The sequence below is a fragment of the Python bivittatus genome, unplaced genomic scaffold (assembly GCF_059951505.1).
Source record: "Python bivittatus isolate LINGU-HERP-01145 unplaced genomic scaffold, Pbiv_v1 ctg000410_np1212, whole genome shotgun sequence".
NCBI lineage: Eukaryota > Metazoa > Chordata > Lepidosauria > Squamata > Pythonidae > Python > Python bivittatus.
The window spans coordinates 2,621,149-2,640,204 of NW_028277067.1; the positions used below are offsets into that span (position 1 = coordinate 2,621,149).

Sequence of the window (19,056 nt, forward strand, 5' to 3'; positions counted from 1 at the left end):
TCAGCACAATCTGCTTTCTCTAGGAAAGAGGGAATGTGGAAGACTAGCCAAGGCTGAACAAAGCATTTCTGACTACAGCAGCCACTTCGCAGCCAATTCCAATTTTAGGAGCACTTCTAAGTTGCGAACCTAATTCTTGGGTAGAAGCAAAACTCTATTCTACTCCTTATAATGCGGTTGGAGTTCTGTTTTTCGTTTCAGATTCTTTAATTGCACCGTGATTGATTTACTGTATAGTCATTTTGATAGCTGTACTTTAAATTGCCCAGAATCTTTCTGATTGCAGTGGGTGAAAATCCAGTTTTTAAAAAAAAAATCTGCCTGCACCTTTGTTGTTGGTCTGCTGGTTTCTGTGCTGTGCAGCAACATCTCTGCCTGAGTTGTTTGACTCCACTGCTGGGTTTGTAGTGGGCTCTCCAAGACTGATAGATCTTGGAGATTTTAGCTTGCCCTCATGTGATGTAGAATCTAAAGTGGCCCAGGAATTCATGGCTACAATGGCAACTATGGGTCTGACCCAGGTCCCTGAGGGTTTGAGACACATGGGTGGTCACACTTTAGACCTGGTTTTTGTCTCATGGAAGTTGTGACATGATCTGAGGATGGAGCCATTTTTCTTGTGATCCCAGGGAGCTTTCTAGTTTTCTGAGAGGCTCTGGAAAATGAAGTAACAGAAGAGAAGCCTGGAGCACCATTGGAGAAAGTAGTAAAGTGAATCTGACCAAGTATGTGTAAGAGCCTATATTAGGGACTACATATGATAAATAGAACAGCAAAGTATATATATTTTTCTGCTTTTCTTGGGGAAAAATAGCCAGCCATCGGGCCTTTTTAAGATAATCTGTTCTCTGCTAGGAGAGATGGACCACAAGAATATCTACAGGGCCATTGTGAAGAATATTCAATCACTTGGATTCTCTTGGAGTGTATTCTGACTGGGCAAGTACAGTTGAGGCAACTTTAGCACAGTTTTGCTCGGTTTTCTGGAAAGAGTTTCTGTGGAAATGGACAGGTTCCTTGGATCTATTAACCCTGCCACTGTTAGATTCATGCCCCACCTGTTTGGTTAAAGCCTCCAGAGAGATAATATAAGATTGGGTCCATGTGGTGCTGAACTCGTCCTAGAATAGTGGTTCCACATGTCTTCTCAAGAAACTATGCCCACTTCAAGAAAGTATCACTGGACAACAGTGTAGGACAACTTTTGCCCAATCTGCAGCCTCTTCTTTCTGAGGAAAGTTGTTGGAAAGATGATCAGGCTGCAGCTTCAGAGGCTGAGGAGGAAATGGATTATCTGGACCATTTTCAGTCAGGGTTTGGCCAAGGCATAGAGCAGAGATGGCATAGGTGTAGCTGAGACTGGGTTGGTGGCTCTCCTTGATCTCTCACCCACCTTTAATACCATCGGTCATGGTATCCTTCATCATCAACTTTAAGGATTGGGAGTGAGGAGCATGGTACTGATAGGGAGCTGAGATTGAGCCCAAAGTCCCTGATCTGTGGAGTGCCTCGGGATTTGATACTCTTGCCTCTCCTGATTAACATCTATATGGACCCTCTGGGTGCGGTCATCCATCAGTGTGGGTCAGGTGTAATCAGTGTGCTGATTATATAGCTGAATATCATGTGTATCTTGAGCTATGGACAACCAAGTCAAGGGCTTGTGTCAATGCCTGGAGGCTGTAGGGCTTTGGATAGAGGAGTACAGACGTAAGCCCTACCCTAGCAAAACCAAGTAGGTATTCATGTGGGTATGAACCTTCCAGTTCTGGGGACTTTCTATCTCTACTTCTAAATCATCCAGATGGAACTGATGCACAGTTTGACGGTCTTCCTGAACTTTCAGCTCTTGCTCAAAGAGTAGGTGGTAGTTGTAACCAGGAAGGCCTTCTCACAGATTTGTCTTGTGTACCAATTGCACCTGTTCCCAGATTGGGAAGCTCTTCTCATAGTCACTCATGCCTTGGTTAGCGCAGTTGCAAGCCTGCTCTTCTTTAAATGTGGCTTGAAAACATAGCTCTTTTCCCAGGCTTTGGGCTAGGGCAGTTCATAGACTCCCTTTGTGGGATGTTTATTTATTTATTTATTTATTTATTTATTAGTCACATTTATATAGCCGCCCATCTCACACAAAGTAACTCTGGGCTGTTCTTATGTCTGCTCTGCTTGGATGACCATCTTCCTTTTCTGTTGTCTGATATTTTCCTACTTCTTTGGTTTTCAATTTGTACGCTGTCCATCATTGAGAAATTGGGCAGCTTTAGAATTGTGAATTACAAAGACAGACATTATAAATAAATTCTCTATAGGGATGCAAAACATGGGTGTACGGAAGGCTGTGTCTCTAAAGGAAATTTTATTCTAAAAATAATGTAATGTTGTAAGTGTAGTTTATAAAATTTAAATATATATATAAAAAGAAAAGAAAACATCTGTGATAACTGCAGGATATTTGCTAAAATGTTTGCTGTAGACATCATTTAGAATACTGTAATTTTTTTTTCTTAATGCCTTATAGCAGAGGAGAAGGCTGGAGTCACTGGAAGTTCTCCCCCACTAATTGTGCATATGTTGCTCTGGGATCTTTTTGGCTGAAAGTTGGGATAAAATTGCTTTAAATAATAAAGGGAATGCTTTCTTCTCTATGTAAGGCATAAAAAGGTCTCATTTTGGGGTTCACTGGAACTCAGCCAAGGATATATTGCAATATTTTGCAGCAACTCCCATTTCTAGGTTTTTCTTAACCAGAAATCATACTCTTTTTTTGTGGGGGTGGGATTTTAAAATGTTTTGTAAAAGATGATTTGGGATTTCCAAGTAGCCTGGATCTTTTTGCCTGCGATGCTATGTCTCACAAATGTGCAGTGATTACTTGCTTGCCTATATAGAAAAGGCATACCATTATTTGTAGATAGAAAAGTTATTATTTTTATCCTGGAGTGTAATGTAACTACTTTGAGATTAATTGTGTTTTGTTTTCTGCTACAAGGTAATATGTTTCCTTCAAGAAAAAACACTCCATTGTCTAGTATAGAAAGAGTAGCCATCAGTAACCTGTAAGCTCTATTAGAACAAGTGCTTAAAAATGGACATCTAATGGTTCTTTTCCTGGGATTTGTCTTTTAGTAACACATCAAACTTAAGAGATGGCAGTAATGGAAATAGCTTGCCAGGACGATACAGAACCAGCCACTGGATCTCCAAAGGATCTTCTAATGGGCAAAGGGCCAGAAGAGGTAGCGACTGAAAAGAAAAGCAGCGTTTGCAAAGTAGAGGAACCAGATAAAAAGATGTTCCATGGACCGTGGAAGATCCTGAATGATGTGATTGCTAAAGGAACTGCCAAGGAAGACAGCGGAGAAGGGAGCTTAGCCTCAATCTCCATCATTGCCCAGGCAGAATGTAAGTGGGAAATGACATACAAATGAAAGAGGGAAGAGCTGACATGGGGGGGGGGGATGTATATATGGAAGTATAATTTTCTGTTCTGGAAAGATCTAATAATCTTCTAATAGATTTTCAGCCCTAATAAGAACATTCAAGCGGATGTCATGATTATTAAGAAAGAAGTGCTTCCTGAATATTAATTGCTCTTAATTCACTTTTCTTTTCCATCTCTCCTGGCATTTCCATCTCTCTGTGTCTATCCTAATTCTAGTAGAAACATGCCCCCTAACTTTGAAAGCATAAGTCACATAAAGTAAATACTTGGAATAGAACTACAATAAACCCTTGACTTAACAGACTAATGGGGACAGAAGTGTCTGCTACATTTGAATGTTCATCAAATGATGAAAGGGATTTTATGCATGTGTTACACCATTATACACACACATAAAATGTTGTTTAGTTACAGCTAATGTCAAATGGAATTTAATGCATGTATAACATGGCATTACACACACTTAAAATGCTGAACAGATCTTGTTGCATCTGAAATCTAGTAAACTAAGATCTGATAAATTGAGCTTTTAGTGTAATTTAGGCTTGCCTAAAACATAGTGTGTTCTCCCATTCTTAATTGATCAGCACTCTTTTAAGTTCAGAAGCAGTCTGTGATATTGATTGATTGGCTATGTGCCATCAAGTCCTTTTTGACTCCTAGCGACCAAATAGATTTCCTCCGTGACTGTGATATTACATGTGTATATTTGGACATTGTTCAAATCTCCATTGGACATTTGAAACAAATTGTGCTGTTCTTTGGATTCCAGCTTGACTACTTTTGATGCAGTATTTGACTTCTTCTCCTTCCCCAACCTCTGCAAGATTCTTGTAGTCTTCCTTTGTGTTTTCTTGATATTTTATCAAATTTTAACTCTCTCTCTGTCTCTAATACTGATAGCTGCTTTATTTTGGTGAGAAAAGTGGGTATAAATTGAACACAATAATAGTAATTGCCCTCACACTTTAGTGAAGCTGAGTTCTCTAAAGGTATGTGATTTAGGTATTTCTTGCTTCATTATGGCATGTTTGGACTTTTTTTTTTTTTTGCTTTCTTCAGGTGAGATAAGCCAGGAGTTCAGTCCAACCTATTCAGAGAGGCCTTTTATTGCTGACACAAAACGATATGGGTAAGTTCTCCTTGGTAAAACACAAAGCAGCAAGCCCCTCCTCCGCTCCTCACCCCCAATTCTCTTGCATAAAAGGAGGGGAATCCCATGAATCTTAATGTTGGAAGGAGTATTCTATCAACAGTGTCCACACTGGGGTGCCAGGGGGGCATCAAAATAGGCAAGATGGTGGTCACAGCAGCATGATTGCAGCTGTACCTTTTTGCAGGTCAATCACATTTCTATGACTGCCATCTTGCTTGCTTTGATTCACACCCCTCACCCTGCAAAGGCCATTGTATTCTACTCTAGTTTCACTTTTTATCCTAGATTATGGTATCCATACAGTTGTGCTAGAATTACCACATTTCATACATTTAGAGTGTTCTGCACTACATGACAAAAATATTTATTTAAAATGGTAACTTTAAAAATGTTCTTTGAAGATTGTCAGGACTTTGGTAAAAACTAGAATATTGGCAAGTATGTATTCCTGGTAAGACACTTTGTCTACCATGGCAGAACTGGGATAATCTGCAGGGAACTTTTAAGGTATTGGTTCCTATGGGATAACTACCAAAAGTCTTGCAGATATTCAGCATAACTGGAGAGCCCAGTCTAAATTTTGGAAGCAACATTCAGGCAAATTGGTTCTCTGATTGTGGAAAGTTCAGAATGGCTGTTTTAAAAGAAGGGAAAGGTGGGGAAGGAATCCATATTACGTGTGAAAGGGAGTCATTGCTTGATTCCTCCTTGGGTTTGGTATTTTGAAAAAAGAGTAAAATATTTATGATTGTACTTTTAATGATACGTTTTTGATTGTGACATGAAGCAATCATACCAAGAGAGTGAAATGTTTCTTGGACCAAAAAAAACCCCCATTGTGTTCTGTTTCTTGTTATTCACAGCCATTTTCTTTTCTCTTATGTCTAACTCTGCCTCTTGCCCTCACCACCCCAAAATATCAATCACTCAGGAAGCCTAACCAGTAGGGTTCATATAATGAATGCTTCAACATTGCTGTGAGCAAATAAATCTAGTGCCTGGCGTGGCGTAGCATTGCTTTCATTCTGATAAGGCTAAACACTTTGGCTCACTTTTGACACTCATATTAAAATATTGTTGACAAGGAAAGGTCTGATAAAATATGTATCTCTAGTGCTTCAATATATGATTTAAAAATTATATAGATATGTTTTGTTGGAAATTGAAAATGAAGCATATTACAAGATTAAAAAGAGCATTTTCGCACAACTGTATTTATTCTTTTAGCCTGAGAACTTATTTATTATGATTATTCCAGATGTTCTCAAGATCCTATTGTGTAGCTTTCAGCTCTGCTAAATATGGGTGTGCTTTTTGTTGATTAAGCTAAAATACCTCTGCAATGCTACTTTCTGTGTCAGCCGGTCTTGCAGCCTTGATCAAATCCCCAATAATGTGGCTCATGCAACTGAAGGAAAAATGGCTCCAGTCCACTGGAAAGCCTTGCATCGTGGCAAATCCCGGAAGAAACGGCGAAAGAGAAAGTCCTCCCTTGAAACACCAGAAAGAGTGGCCACCCTAATTCGAAAGCCAAGGACTCCAGAGCAGGAGAGCTGTGTACCTATACCTGTGCAGGTAGGACATATTCCACACTGCCTCAAATCATGCTTGAACATAGGATTAACGATGGCCACAATGGAGCATTAACCTCAGCAGTGCCTGTTTTTTTTCTCAGAGCCACATGTGTTTGTCATTGAATTAACAGTGGAACAAATAAGCAACTGCCCAGACATCATATTTCACCTTTATGAAGTCTGTCCTGTACCAAATTGACAGGATGCATTATAAGACAAGGAGACCCTGAACAATAAGAAATTTTTAAAATTACAATGTACAGTAGATGACATGTATGTCAACAGTACAGAAGAGGTCAGAGATCACTAACACAAACGATTGCTGTAGTTTTCCTTAACAATAAGATCCTAGACACCTTTTTGTAATTTATTGTCTTTGAAATGTCTTGGATTTTAACTTCCATAAATCCCAGACATAATTGGAATTGACATCCAGCACACTAGACTGAATAAAACCATTTTGGACCTGTATAATCATTATTTTAAATACATAAATATTTATTTATGATACTTTTATTCCACTCTTTTATTTGAAAACACTCAAATCCTTTCCCTAATTCAACAAGTTGTTAGATATAGAAGCAGACTTTCCCAAATATGCTTGTCCAGAAACACATTCTGTACCCTGTTAGTATGTCTGATAAGCAATGACCTTGCCTCCAAGTTCTGAAGATATTCCTAAACTTGTTCAAAAGGCAGGGCTGTTTGGCTACCACATGGTGAAAGCACCCAGAGAGCCTTAGCAAGTTAGGGCCAAACGAGCAATTCCCCACTGTCCTTCCTTTCTTCAGATTTAGAAGAGTTTCGAAGAACTTTTTGATAGAGATGCTGCATTGAATGAATGCAATGAATGCAGGAAGGGCATCTTACAGAAAAAATGTTCTAGCATTGGACAAAAAGGGCTTAGTTATAAAAACCAACCAGAAATTGTCTGCATAACAGTAATATTCAAAAATAGAGTGGATTACATGTTCATAATTCCAGATAAGTCACTGAATAAGTCAATAGTTATTTATATATAAACACTGACTTATCTATAAATAAGTCAATATTTATTTGGTTATAGATAAAATTCATTTAAAGTCATTGCTCAGAACTAGGAAAAAATTCATGTCCATGGTTTCCTGCTTGTTAGTTATTTTGCTTTTAAGTAATTGGAATCTGGCAACTGCGGATTAAATGTTTCAAACAACTTTTCCAGGGCATCACTGGGGTTTAGAGTGCAGTTGTATTGGTTAACTTTCCTGGGTAGCTAACTAGTTCACTTTTCTTCCAGGAAGATGACTCTCATTTGGGCACCCTCTTCAATATCACTTCATGGCATTCAGAATTGTGTAAGGATTTGAGTTCTGATTTCAGTTCCTTTGAGAAACCCAGCCAAGTTTTATCTGCTAGCAAGTTGCACATGTTAAAGAACCAAGCAAAGCTAGAGTTACACAAGCTGATCAGCCCTGCTCAGTGCTTGAGTCATGTTTGGAAATCCTATACTCAGGACAATTTTGGCTCTCAATCAGAGACTGTGCATCCCTCTCCTTCAAGCAAATTTCCTCCTTATTTGTACGGCTGTGGCTATTTGCTTCCTGCTTTGAATCTTGGCCCTCTGAAGACTTATCTTTTTGATGATCTTTCAAATGTAGATGGTGAATGTCACCTTTCAGACTTGAATCTGGCACATAGCTTTTCCAAATGTAGTCATCAGTCTGCAAAAAACACTTCAGACACTCTTTCAATGGATGAATTTCTGGTGGATGCATTGAAGGGAAATGTTATTCTTGGAGAACCAAGAAACTTAGCTTGTTTAGCCAAGACTTGGAAAGGAGATGGATCAAGTTCAAAAGCGTGCCTTCAGGAGATTAATGAAAATGAAGGAGTGTTACTTACAGAGGTGAGCTTTTGGAAGCTGTTAACAGGGTACCAACTGCATCCTTCTTGGGTAGGTCATGCTGTGTTCTGCAAAGTAGAGTACCACAGGGATCATCACCTGGAGTCATATTCATACACACAGCTTTGTCAAAGGCAAAATATATGATCAAAATTATTACATGACAGAGAACACTTGAATTAAATTATTTGAAGCTGCATGGGGCAGGGGGATTGTATCTTCCTCTATTTCCCTAGGTGGGAAAAATACTAAAAAACTGGTATAGAAAAAGAAGGTAAGGCTGCAGTTTTCCTCTCCAGTGGGCTAGCTTTCTAAAGAAAATGAGCTTTTAATGAACAATGGACACAGATTCAGCTCTCTATTTCTTCTGTCTTGTCCTGGTATAGTCAAGGAGTGACTCTACAATATTAAACTCTTATAGCAAAAGTTCATTTTAGTGAGCTTTAAGTTACTTACAGTGAAAGAATTCATATGGGAAGTAGAAGGGCCCTCCTTTGAAAGAGAAACATATATGCCATCCCATCCTACTTGTTCATGCTTAAATATTACCAGAAGGAACTTGCTGAGTTCACAGTTTATGTTAAACCATAATATGTTTGGTTTTGATTTAGTATGATGTGTGAACAAAGTTGCTGATATTTATAAACTTGTAGTTTATGATTTAGCACATGTAAATCTATCCAATTGTGACTTACTCAACAACCCACAGTGAACACAGCCATTGGTTGATTGATACATCATGCTGTAATGGCTTAATTAGGTTTTGGTCTATTGTGGTATTGAAATGCAAATACTGTATTTTTAAGATGTGAGAACTAAAGCACAATTATTCAACAAACCACGGCTTAATATTTGGCTCTCAATAATAAAGCTGGGAATTTGGGCTAGATAGACCAATTCTAGATTCTGGACAGACAGAAAAAAGTACATCATGGCATAGCATTTGTGATTTTTTTCATGAAATTTATTGCCATTGGAGATGGAGATGATCACTAGTTTCAGTAACATTGGGAAGCATTACATAAGTTCATGACTATAAACTATGAAGCTATGATGTGTGAGTAACGTGGCAGTAAGAATACCCTTGAATCCCAGTTGCTATTCTGCATATGGTGAAGAGGACTGTTGTCTCTATATGTCCTTGTAAATGTGATGCTGCACTTGATGGATTTTTGATGGACTTAAAGAGCATTTCACCTGGTTTGTGGAATTGGGTATATTGTTTGTGCATGTGTGTTTTTTGAAAGCTAGTTATTCATGGAAACGGTTAATCAGAAATGTTCAGAAAATGTTTCCATGTAGGACAAGCATCTGTTAGAAATTATTTTTATTGCGTGAACCTGCTAATAGAAATCATATGTTTCTCACAGAGCCAAAGATGGAAGGGGTACGGAGAGGATTTCTTCCTGTGGAAGATCTGCTCCTCTGTTGCCTTCTAAAACAAATGGGATGGCTCCTGAATTCATGTCACCTTGTCACTCCCTGTTGGGGGATAGCATTTTGTGGTGCACCTATTCTGTCTCTGTATTGCGTTGTTTCCTTGGGTGGTGTAGCTTAATTTGAAGGGAGAAATATCTTTTGCAGTTCTTCTTTTAGAAGCAGGAGAAATCATTAGGTAGTCTTTGAGCTTTCTCAGCGCAGATTCTGGGCATTCAAACATCTTGTATCAGCCTCTCTCAGCCTAGTGTTGAGAGAGGTATTCACAGCTAGCATAGTCAGGGGCTGAGAGTTATGGGAGTTGTAGTTAGAGAAATAGAGAAAGAGAACACATACCAGAGTGGGGAGGGCTATCCTGCCAAAGAATGAAACAAAAGGCATTTTGTTCAAAGCAAATTTCTTGAGGCTCAAGGATAGAGAAGAATCAGTAAACATGTGAGCAGAGGCCAGGATAAAATGGCTTTAAAAAGCAAGCTCTGAAATGTCTTTTCCCTCGTTCTTGACAGTAATTTTGGCACAGTCAATTAATTCATCCCCTTTTCAAGGCCTCTTGAATTCTCTAATTTTTTTCTCTGTTGCTAATCTGCAGAAACTCAAAGCAGTCGATTATGAGTACCGCGAAGAGGTTCACTGGACCAAATGTCAGGGTTTGCTGGGCACGGGCTCTTTCGGAGAAGTGTACAAAATGGAGGACAAGCAGACCGGCTTTCAGTGTGCAGCCAAAAAGGTAGTACAGTATGCAAATCCGTTGCCTCCGGGGGAGGGAAAGCAGCATCAGAAAGAGGAAATGAAAGCTGCTTCCCTTTTCAGTGGAACTGCTGAGGGTTGGAGCAGTCACTGCGCTGATGCTTTGCTCAAACTTGTTTGTCACAGCCTCAAGGTCAAGCCAGAAGGCGTTGCCATGGTGATGCCAAACAGCGGAATCTCCGGCCGGCTGTGGGCGTTGGGTGTAACGGGCTGCGGGGGAAGGATCGTTCTTGTGCAGCGGCCAAAATAGTGGCCTGCGGAGGCGATCTTAGCTGCTTTCTCCCTTGACAGCACGGGCGGCAGAAATCATTTGTACAATTTGTAACAGGGTCAAACACTAATAATAATAATTGAAATTTCTTTAATCTAACAATTGAATCCTGGCCTGCCTTCCTGCCTGCCTGCCTTCCTGCCTGCCTTCTTGTGCAGTCCTTTTAGATAAAGCTGTAGCTTTAAGCTACTAGTTAGAGTTGATTTGTAGGTGTCCAACCCTTTTTGTGACACATGTTGTGTTTGGGTGGCATCTCCTTCAGCAGCTGTCTAGATTTCCTCCTTGTTGGGCATCGTGCGCCTTCAGGCTGTTATGATTAATGCTGGCATTAGGTTCAAGAGAATAGGAGGGAGCTAAATTAACAAGTTGGGATGCTCAGATGACCAAACTTTTCTCTGATGTGTCTGTGCAGAAACCCTGAAGCTGTTATTTCATCGTTCCTTTTTCTCCTCCATGCTCTGATTTCCCATTCTTTGTTTCGTGCTCTGATCCAACTATTATCAGCAGCTAGCATGCTAATGACTAATATTTTCCTTCTCTTCAGCAATTATCCTCTTTTACTGACTTTTAGTTTCACCAGACTATATATCATCGGCTTTCTTTTTAACTTTTTTCTTGTCTGTAACTATGGGCAGTCTGCATTTTAATGTCTGGGTTGAAAAAAACAAGCTGGAAAGCTAATGTTTAGCTTCATTCATACAAAAAAATGACTAGAATTTGTTTAGCCTAATTTTGAACACACTAAATTAATAGATCATGCTTTACTGTTTGACACCAATAGACTGAAGGCACAATTGAAGTTAGCTTTCAAATCCCAGCTTGTTTCAACAAGAATGTATTACTATATCAAACCTGCAATATTGGCTTATTCTTACTTGTTTATGACTTATCCTACCTGTTCAGCAGTCCACAGAGGTGTGAGGCCAAAGCAATGAAAAAGAAACAACTTTTAGTCTAAGCTGCTCTTGTTTGCTTCCCCTCCCAAACACCTTGTCCCTTCTTATCTTTTTGGCAACAGTCATATTTTTATGCCAATTTCTTTATCAAGACCTCCGCTTGTGCCAGAATATCTGTGTTTGTTGTTGCTGCTGCTTTCTCTACCTTGCATGTTGAAAGTGCAGTTTCAGTGGCACCAATCCAATATATCTTGCTGCCTCAGCTGAAGGGTAAGATTGCCCCCTTTCATGGGTACACGTTGGTCAGATTAACTTCAATACTGGCAGCGGCACAGCATTCTCTACTACAAATCAGGACAATAAACTAGCTTGGGACAAACAGAGCACACTGTATGAAACTGACAACTATCCTCCATCATTTCACTGCTGTAGTTGATTTGCTGTTTCTCGTTGCTGCTTATTGCCTCTTCAACAAAGGTGCAATGGAGTTAGCAAGTATTATATGAGCTGAGCAATATACGCACTAAACGTGATGAAGTATGTGGCCCGGGCTGGCTGCCTCTTTGTCTTCTCATTCAGGCTGGGGCTTTTCTCAACAGCCCTGTCAAGCACTGGGAGAAAGCAGGTGGGTAGAGCAGCTAGGCAGCCCAGCTAGCGACAAGTACTGTCAGTGCCACTAGTCAGGAGGATGGGAATGCCCAGAGGGAAATGGATGGCATTGCAGCAGTCACTCCCGAGTACAGTACTTTTCTCTGCCACGAGTAGAAGGGGAAAAAAATCAACACAGAGTTAGTCTAGGAAGAGAAGTAAGCTTGTTTAGTTTGTGTTAACAGCTGCGGAAGATCACAGAGGAGGTTCTTGTTTCTTGTTTGTGCAAACAATTTGGGGAAAGTTATCTGATGACACAGGGAATCTGCACCAGCTCTTTACTGCTGCTAAAGTATTTGAGATACCATTCAGATTCTGGAAGAAGAGATGGAGGGAAATTAAGTGAGACATTGGATGGACAAACCACGATTTCTTTCCCACAGTAAACAATGGCAAAAACAAATTTGGCTTAGCGATACGTATGAACCAAGCTCCTGTCTCAATGATGAACTTTCTCCACTGAGTTTTGTAGATACTTGTGGCTCAGAAAGCTCAATCCGTTTGTGAAATTCAGTGCATCTCCTCCCAATTTCTTCTTCAAACTCCAGTTTTCCAAAGTCTTTTTCTATCAATAGATCACAGTTCTTCTTTTTCTCAGTTATTTTAAGATTATCGTGAACCTGAATGTCTTCTTCGCTCACTGCTTACTCTTCCTGTTTTTTAATCCATTGTTAATTTGGTTTTGCTTCCTTTTCTGCCAGCTACTCTTTTAGCTATCCTATTTCTTTGTTACCACCATTTTCTTTACAGCATTTTGTTAGGACTTCCATTTCATTTTTTTCTGCCTCTCATCTGTTTTTCACTTAAGCAGCTGAAAATCATGATCCTATGTAATCAAGATACCTGCCAGATAGGTGTAGGTTCCAAGTGGTCTAGTTGCCTCTCAATCTCCTTACAGATAAGGAATCCAAGCACCCCGACTTGCTCATTTTTTGCCTCCTTAGATGTGTACAGAACTTCCCCTGCCTTGAGTTTCTTTCCTCATTCAAACTCACTTTTAATTCATTTGAGGAAACAAGGTACTGGACTAGCTGGTTTTGGTTCATTATAATTGTATGTGGAAGCCATTATCTTTCTATTTAAAGCCAATATTGCTTGAACCTTTTACTTCATGCTTCTCTTTCTAGGTGCAAGTCGAACACTTCCGTGCAGAAGAGCTGACAACATGTGCTGGAGTGACACATGCTAAAGTCCTCCCGCTATATGGAGCAGTGAAAGAAGGCCTGTGGGTTACTATCTTTATGAAGCTGATGGAAGGTAGGTGATCAAGAAAAGAAAAAAAAATTAGTAGCAGTATTATTCATTAAAAAAAAAAAACCAGCAATTGCAGACTATTGCATAGGCAAAATAACAAAACCTGATCTGGAAATAAATTGGGTGACTAGATGTGAAGCAGGATTTTGATTTAGCAAATTTGAGTTCTTCTGAGGTTTCTGGGTAGGGGCCTTAAGTAACCATTAAATATTGCCTGATGTGGTCAGTCTGTGTTGGGGTCCTGAAGCTTGATAGAAGAGAGGGGAATACTTTTCTTCAAACCTTATTTCTACCCTATTTCTGACCCCCTTCCCATCCATCACTGAGACTCAGGCAGAACAAGAATTAGAGCCAGGCCTGCTTATTCAATCTTAGTCTTGTTCCCTTTTTTCTTTTTTTAATTTTACTTGGGACTTACGTCTTCATCACATTAAAATATAATGAAATTTTAACACCTTGGTTTTAATGATATGGATGCTATAAAAATTTTAACAGAGGAACAGAATCTGTTTCCTGACCTTAAACATTGTCTGCCTTTTGCTAGCTGCCGGGTTTATGCTTTCTCTTCCAAATTTATGATCAGCATTTTCAATTTTTAGTAGAGGATAACTGAATATTTACTTCTAGTTTCTGTAAAGCAATCCTCCTTGCTTCCCCATAGTCATCTAATTAGCCATTGTAGAAATATGTGCTAGATTACATAGGAAGGAGCTCTAAAGGATCAGGCCAAGGCCTTGTAACAACTAGAATATTTTCCTTTAGAGGGATAAGGTCTTGCCCCAGGGAACTGTGGGGCTGTGCTCCAATACACTGTGCCAAAAAAAAAAAAAAGACAGCCCACCAATCCCACTCTCTGCTTTCAGCTCAGGAGAAAGGAAGGCATAGTGGTGCTCAGAGGGATACAGTGCTAGATAGAAACTATCCTGCCCTGCTGAGCTTGGGGAAAGGTCCTACTGTCCCTTTTTATTCTTTTTAACCATTCCCCTTTGTAGCCACTACTGTTGCCTCCTTTCCCTTTTAATTATTTCCTTTGCCACTTCCAGGGAACCATTTCATCTTCCCACCCCATCAGCTAGTGCAACTTTTCATTATGCAGTACATGCCCAAGTAGCTTTGAGTGGGTGTCAAGAATCTGCTTACAAAGTGCTAGGAAGGGAAAAATAGATGATGGAATTTGTTATACTCATAAGGAGGTAAGGTATTTATCCATGGCCTACAGAGCCTTGCTAAATTGTAGATGTCTTCTCTTTATATTGTTGTCCTTTAAATATGGGATCCATGATGGAAATGTCTTGACTGTGATGTAGCTTGATACTTTTTCTATAGATTCAAGAAGCTAATTAACTTTTTGGTGATTGGGTAATAACAACAATAATGACAATAACAGTAATAACTTACTGTGAAAGATGGGAATTTTTCCTTGTAGGTGGATCACTGGGCCAGCTACTTAAGCAGTGTGGATACCTACCTGAGGACAGAGCTCTTGATTATCTCAGCCAAACGCTGGAGGCCTTGGAATACCTTCATGCCCACAATGTTCTGCATGGAGACGTAAAAGGTACCTGCATCATTAAACAACCAAGGTAGCAGAGAATTTGCTCAAAGTGGCATTGGTTGCTGCAGTTCCAGAAAATATGAGACGATATGCGGGGGGGGGATGTATACTTCGACATTGTTCTCATTGAATTAGTCAACTTGTCTTTCCCTTGAGATTTTCAATAGAAGATCATGTGAACTGAATGTTCTGGCAGTCCCCTCCTTCTGAATCTTTCACATAGAAAACCAAATATGAGGGTGAGGGAATACTCTAGGCTTCTCCCTGAGATGCTCATTTCTCTTGCAGTAGAATTTCTATGGAGGAACATTTAGTCATGTAAATCTGCACTTCTGGTGCCAAGTAATAAAGTTCAAATGTCAGATGAGCACCTAAGGAGAAGAACGAGGTGGTCTTGTTACAATATTATATGTGGAAACGGATGGCCTGAAAACCATGCAATCTTTCTTTTGGCAGCTGACAATGTCCTTTTATCTGGTGATAGAAGCCATGCTGTTCTCTGTGATTTTGGTCATGCAGCTCAACTTCATCCAGATGGCATAAGGAACTGTTTAACGACAGGTAAACTATGGCAGGTTCTGAAGAGGCTATTGATGTACGACTGCTGCTATTGATGTATTGGACTGCTCTTTTCTTCATGTTTTAAATATTGAAAGCCAGCCCTGAAAATAAATAACTTAGTGGTGTCTGTCTGACTATTCTCCAGCATCATGCATCTCTATCCCTGCCTCAATATTTTAGGCATAATTTTTAAGGCACTACATTATCTATTTTTTAAAAAGTTATAACATATACAGATTATCTTCTGACCATAATCTGTACCTCACAACTTTATAAATGATGCAAATTGAGCTACTGTGGGTACTTCAGTCAAAGGAATATTGCCTCCTCCGACAAAAGAAGAATGGAGGGAAAATATATATATACAAATTCTGTAAAAAAATCCTATGCAATATAAACTTTCCTAATTTCAACTTGCATATACCAGTCTTATTCTTTTCAACATACAAATCACTTCTGCACACAGGAATGTGTGCATACAGATTCCTCTCTAGCAAAAAGTCTTACATTTAACTAAGTAAATAGCAATTCATTGGCTGGCTACAGATCTTTTAATCTCCAGTGTACCTGAGTACTTGTAATACTCTGATGTTTCTGGCAGCGAGAACAATTTCTCTGATTTCTGACATTTCAGTAGATATACAGTATAAATGTCTTTATCCTTGTAGCCGTAAAGAGCAGAATATTAGTGTGCAGTATTCATATACTGTAGTATTTTTAACATAGGTGAAGCGTATTCTATGCCTGTCGGGCGTTCTTTATTTTAATCGCTATGCTTTACTTACTCTATACTTGGGAAACCTGATTCTGCATCTGCAGTGCCGTTCCATTTGTGGAATAGCATCATACATCGAGCTGTAAACATTATGAACTCAGTTTCCAATGGCATGGACTGCAAAGGCTTGCTCTTAAAAGGTGATGATGACGATGGTTCAAGTAGAAGCAAGATATTCGCTCTCTAGGAAAGCCAATGTGTGCCTGGTGTTTGACATAGCACTAGTCATTACTTCAGCAACTGAGTAGCTGAAATGTTGTTATAAGAGCAAAGAACGTCCAATCCCTTTTTTATTTTTAGAAAGGGCAGATTCATAAACCACAAGCTTTGGAATACAGTGCAATGTCCTGCTAAGTTTTTGTCCCCAGGCTAAGTGAATACTTAGTCTCTAGTTTATAATAAGCATAAACTAATTCCTTACTACCGTCCCTTAATATATTTATTATGGTCTCTGTCCATAATAAATAAAAATGAAAATATTCCAAGTGTAATAATCAAAGTGTGTAGTCTTGGCTAAATAGGCTTATGCCCTTCAAAGAAGCTTGCAGAATCCCAAAATTCTGCCCAGTTGGGACTGAATGCTTTTCTTCAGACTTGGAACTTTAGTTGTTTCATAATATTAAGCTTAGCAGTGAAGAAATAATAGACTTGATTCAGAGGGAGATGAGCAAGAGGTTGGAGAAGTTAAACTTGTTCTTTTTTCAGTAAGCACTGATACCACTGTTTCGTCCATTGCTATTAATAGCAGAAGAAAGGCAAACTGTTTTTCAATACCCAGATAATGACTGAGTTGTAGAGAAAAGAAGGTGAGATTCCCACAGGGTTAGTAGACTGCAGGGAGAGAGATTGTAGAAGGAATTCAGTGCAACTGAGACATGAATAAATCAAATTATGCTTTTCTTTAGTAGATGAATTGCAAAACCTATTAACAATTTGATATTTGACAGTACCGTGCTGAGAGATTTTAAAAATCCCACTATACAAGGCTAATGGAGAGTATTTTTTTTGTTTTAAAAACAAAAATAAACTCAGTTGTTAAAGTGATTGTGTTTTTCTGGTCAAGGGAGTAGGAAACTATTCCTCTATAAGATAATGTATGAAGTTGATACAGTATATCCTTAAAACCAATATCTCTCCTGTACTTGTCCCCATTTATATTTCAGTCTTCCTTGACCTTGTTTGAAGCAGTTATACATTGCAACTATCTTGCAAGATAGTTTTAGAGATTACAGTGTAATTTTCCCAAAAGGAGTTTGTAACAGGTTTTGAATTTGAAACTGTTCAAGTTACAAATGCTCTATTTCAAGTTTGGAACAGGTTGTTCCAACATTTCCAGAAGTGTTTTGAGCATGAAGTGGCTGCTTGTTTGAATTTAAAATACCCACTTCAAACCTGAAACTTTGTGAATTCAAAACATTTTGCGTACCCCTATTTCCCAAGCAGTACTTCTCTCCAGGGAGTTTCATACCAGAACATGAATCTGAACTCAAGTTTCCAGTATCCTTGCCTTGCCTCTCAATTGTTAGTACTCCAGCACTAATTTGGTTCAATCTTTCTGTGCTGTGTCTGGTCTTCTACAGTGAAGGGGCTCTTGGACCAGCCTTGATTATCTTAAGAATGTCTCATCACGGCTGCTTCTGTGGAACAGGTCCCAGCAGGACCTTAAAGAGCCAATTTCCTCTATTCCACTTCCAGGGGATTATGTTCCTGGCACTGAGACCCACCTGGCTCCTGAAATAGTAATGGGGAAGCACTGTGATTTCAAGGTAGACGTCTGGAGCAGTTGCTGTATGATGCTGCATCTACTGAATGGTTATCACCCTTGGACCCAGTACTATAATCATCCTCTGTGCCTCAAAGTAAGTCACCCATTAGTAAATGGATAGCTTGCTGGTTCAGTTACCTGAAAGACAAGACAAATAATTGTGGCATGAAGCATTTAGTATTCTCAACCAATCCATGAAATGTATCTTTTGTTAGTAGATATATAATGTTATATATTGTCGGGTATCTTGAAATCCACAACATTTACCATTCAACACAATTCACTTATTTTAGATTAACTGTTGGCCTAAGGAGCTTACAGCTTCCATTCCAGGAGCTACTTCAGAATCCCAGACCTCTAGAACTTGAGGCTTACCTTAAAATATACAATTCTGCCCAGTTGTTTCATAACAAAAGGCATTTGCTCACACCTTTGAGTATGTTTGGCCAAAAAATATCAGCAGTATTTGTTAAATGGTAAGCAGTGCTCATCACAGTATTAAGTTCAAAATGAACAACCATCTATAAAAATGGCTTTCTGATTCATTCTGAACCCATTTTTTTCTGTAATTCTGGAGGATTGATATTCCAGAAGTATACACTGATAGAAAGCAATGGAGAAATGTACAATTTTAATGTGGTTCTGATTGTCCCAAACAAATATCTTCAATAGTTTGTAAATACTTTAAAATTGTTCCACCTGTGAATCTATTATGTTTGAGAGTAGGTGGTTGGGACACTGCAGATGACCGTGGGTTGTACCACCATGCCGAATGACCCACTATCATGTGTTTATTTATATATTTAATTTATATGCCGCCCTTCTCCCCCAGAGGGTGACTCTGGGCGGCTCACAATTAAAATATGTCACATATCACAATCACGCTATGTTAGTTACTTTTGCAGCATAGCAGTTTAGGGTCGCTAACTGTTTTGCTGATGTATTGGGCTTTCTGACTTGTTTATTGTGCTTTATATATGGTCCATTTTTCTCCTCAATAATTACATGTGAATAGAAGCAACTCTTGGAAAGAAAGGAATCAATATGAGTGAAAATGGCTGCAGATAGCACTGAATATTAGGCTGTGGACAAG

General features: G+C 39.2%; 1 protein-coding gene across 2 annotated transcripts in view; it reads left to right on the forward strand.

Moving 5' to 3' along the window:
• MAP3K14 (mitogen-activated protein kinase kinase kinase 14) overlaps positions 1-19,056 on the forward strand; it is a 45,973-nt gene that overhangs the window by 14,622 nt on the left and 12,295 nt on the right. For both annotated transcript variants that reach the window (XM_007430141.3, XM_025167887.2), the window contains exons 2-10: positions 3,127-3,402; positions 4,505-4,574; positions 5,960-6,173; positions 7,449-8,057; positions 10,081-10,218; positions 13,181-13,310; positions 14,734-14,865; positions 15,319-15,423; positions 17,894-18,057. In XM_007430141.3, coding sequence (XP_007430203.1) covers positions 3,147-3,402; positions 4,505-4,574; positions 5,960-6,173; positions 7,449-8,057; positions 10,081-10,218; positions 13,181-13,310; positions 14,734-14,865; positions 15,319-15,423; positions 17,894-18,057 — 1,818 coding nt within the window. In that variant the 5' untranslated portion in view covers positions 3,127-3,146. The remainder of the gene's footprint in view (positions 1-3,126; positions 3,403-4,504; positions 4,575-5,959; positions 6,174-7,448; positions 8,058-10,080; positions 10,219-13,180; positions 13,311-14,733; positions 14,866-15,318; positions 15,424-17,893; positions 18,058-19,056) is intronic.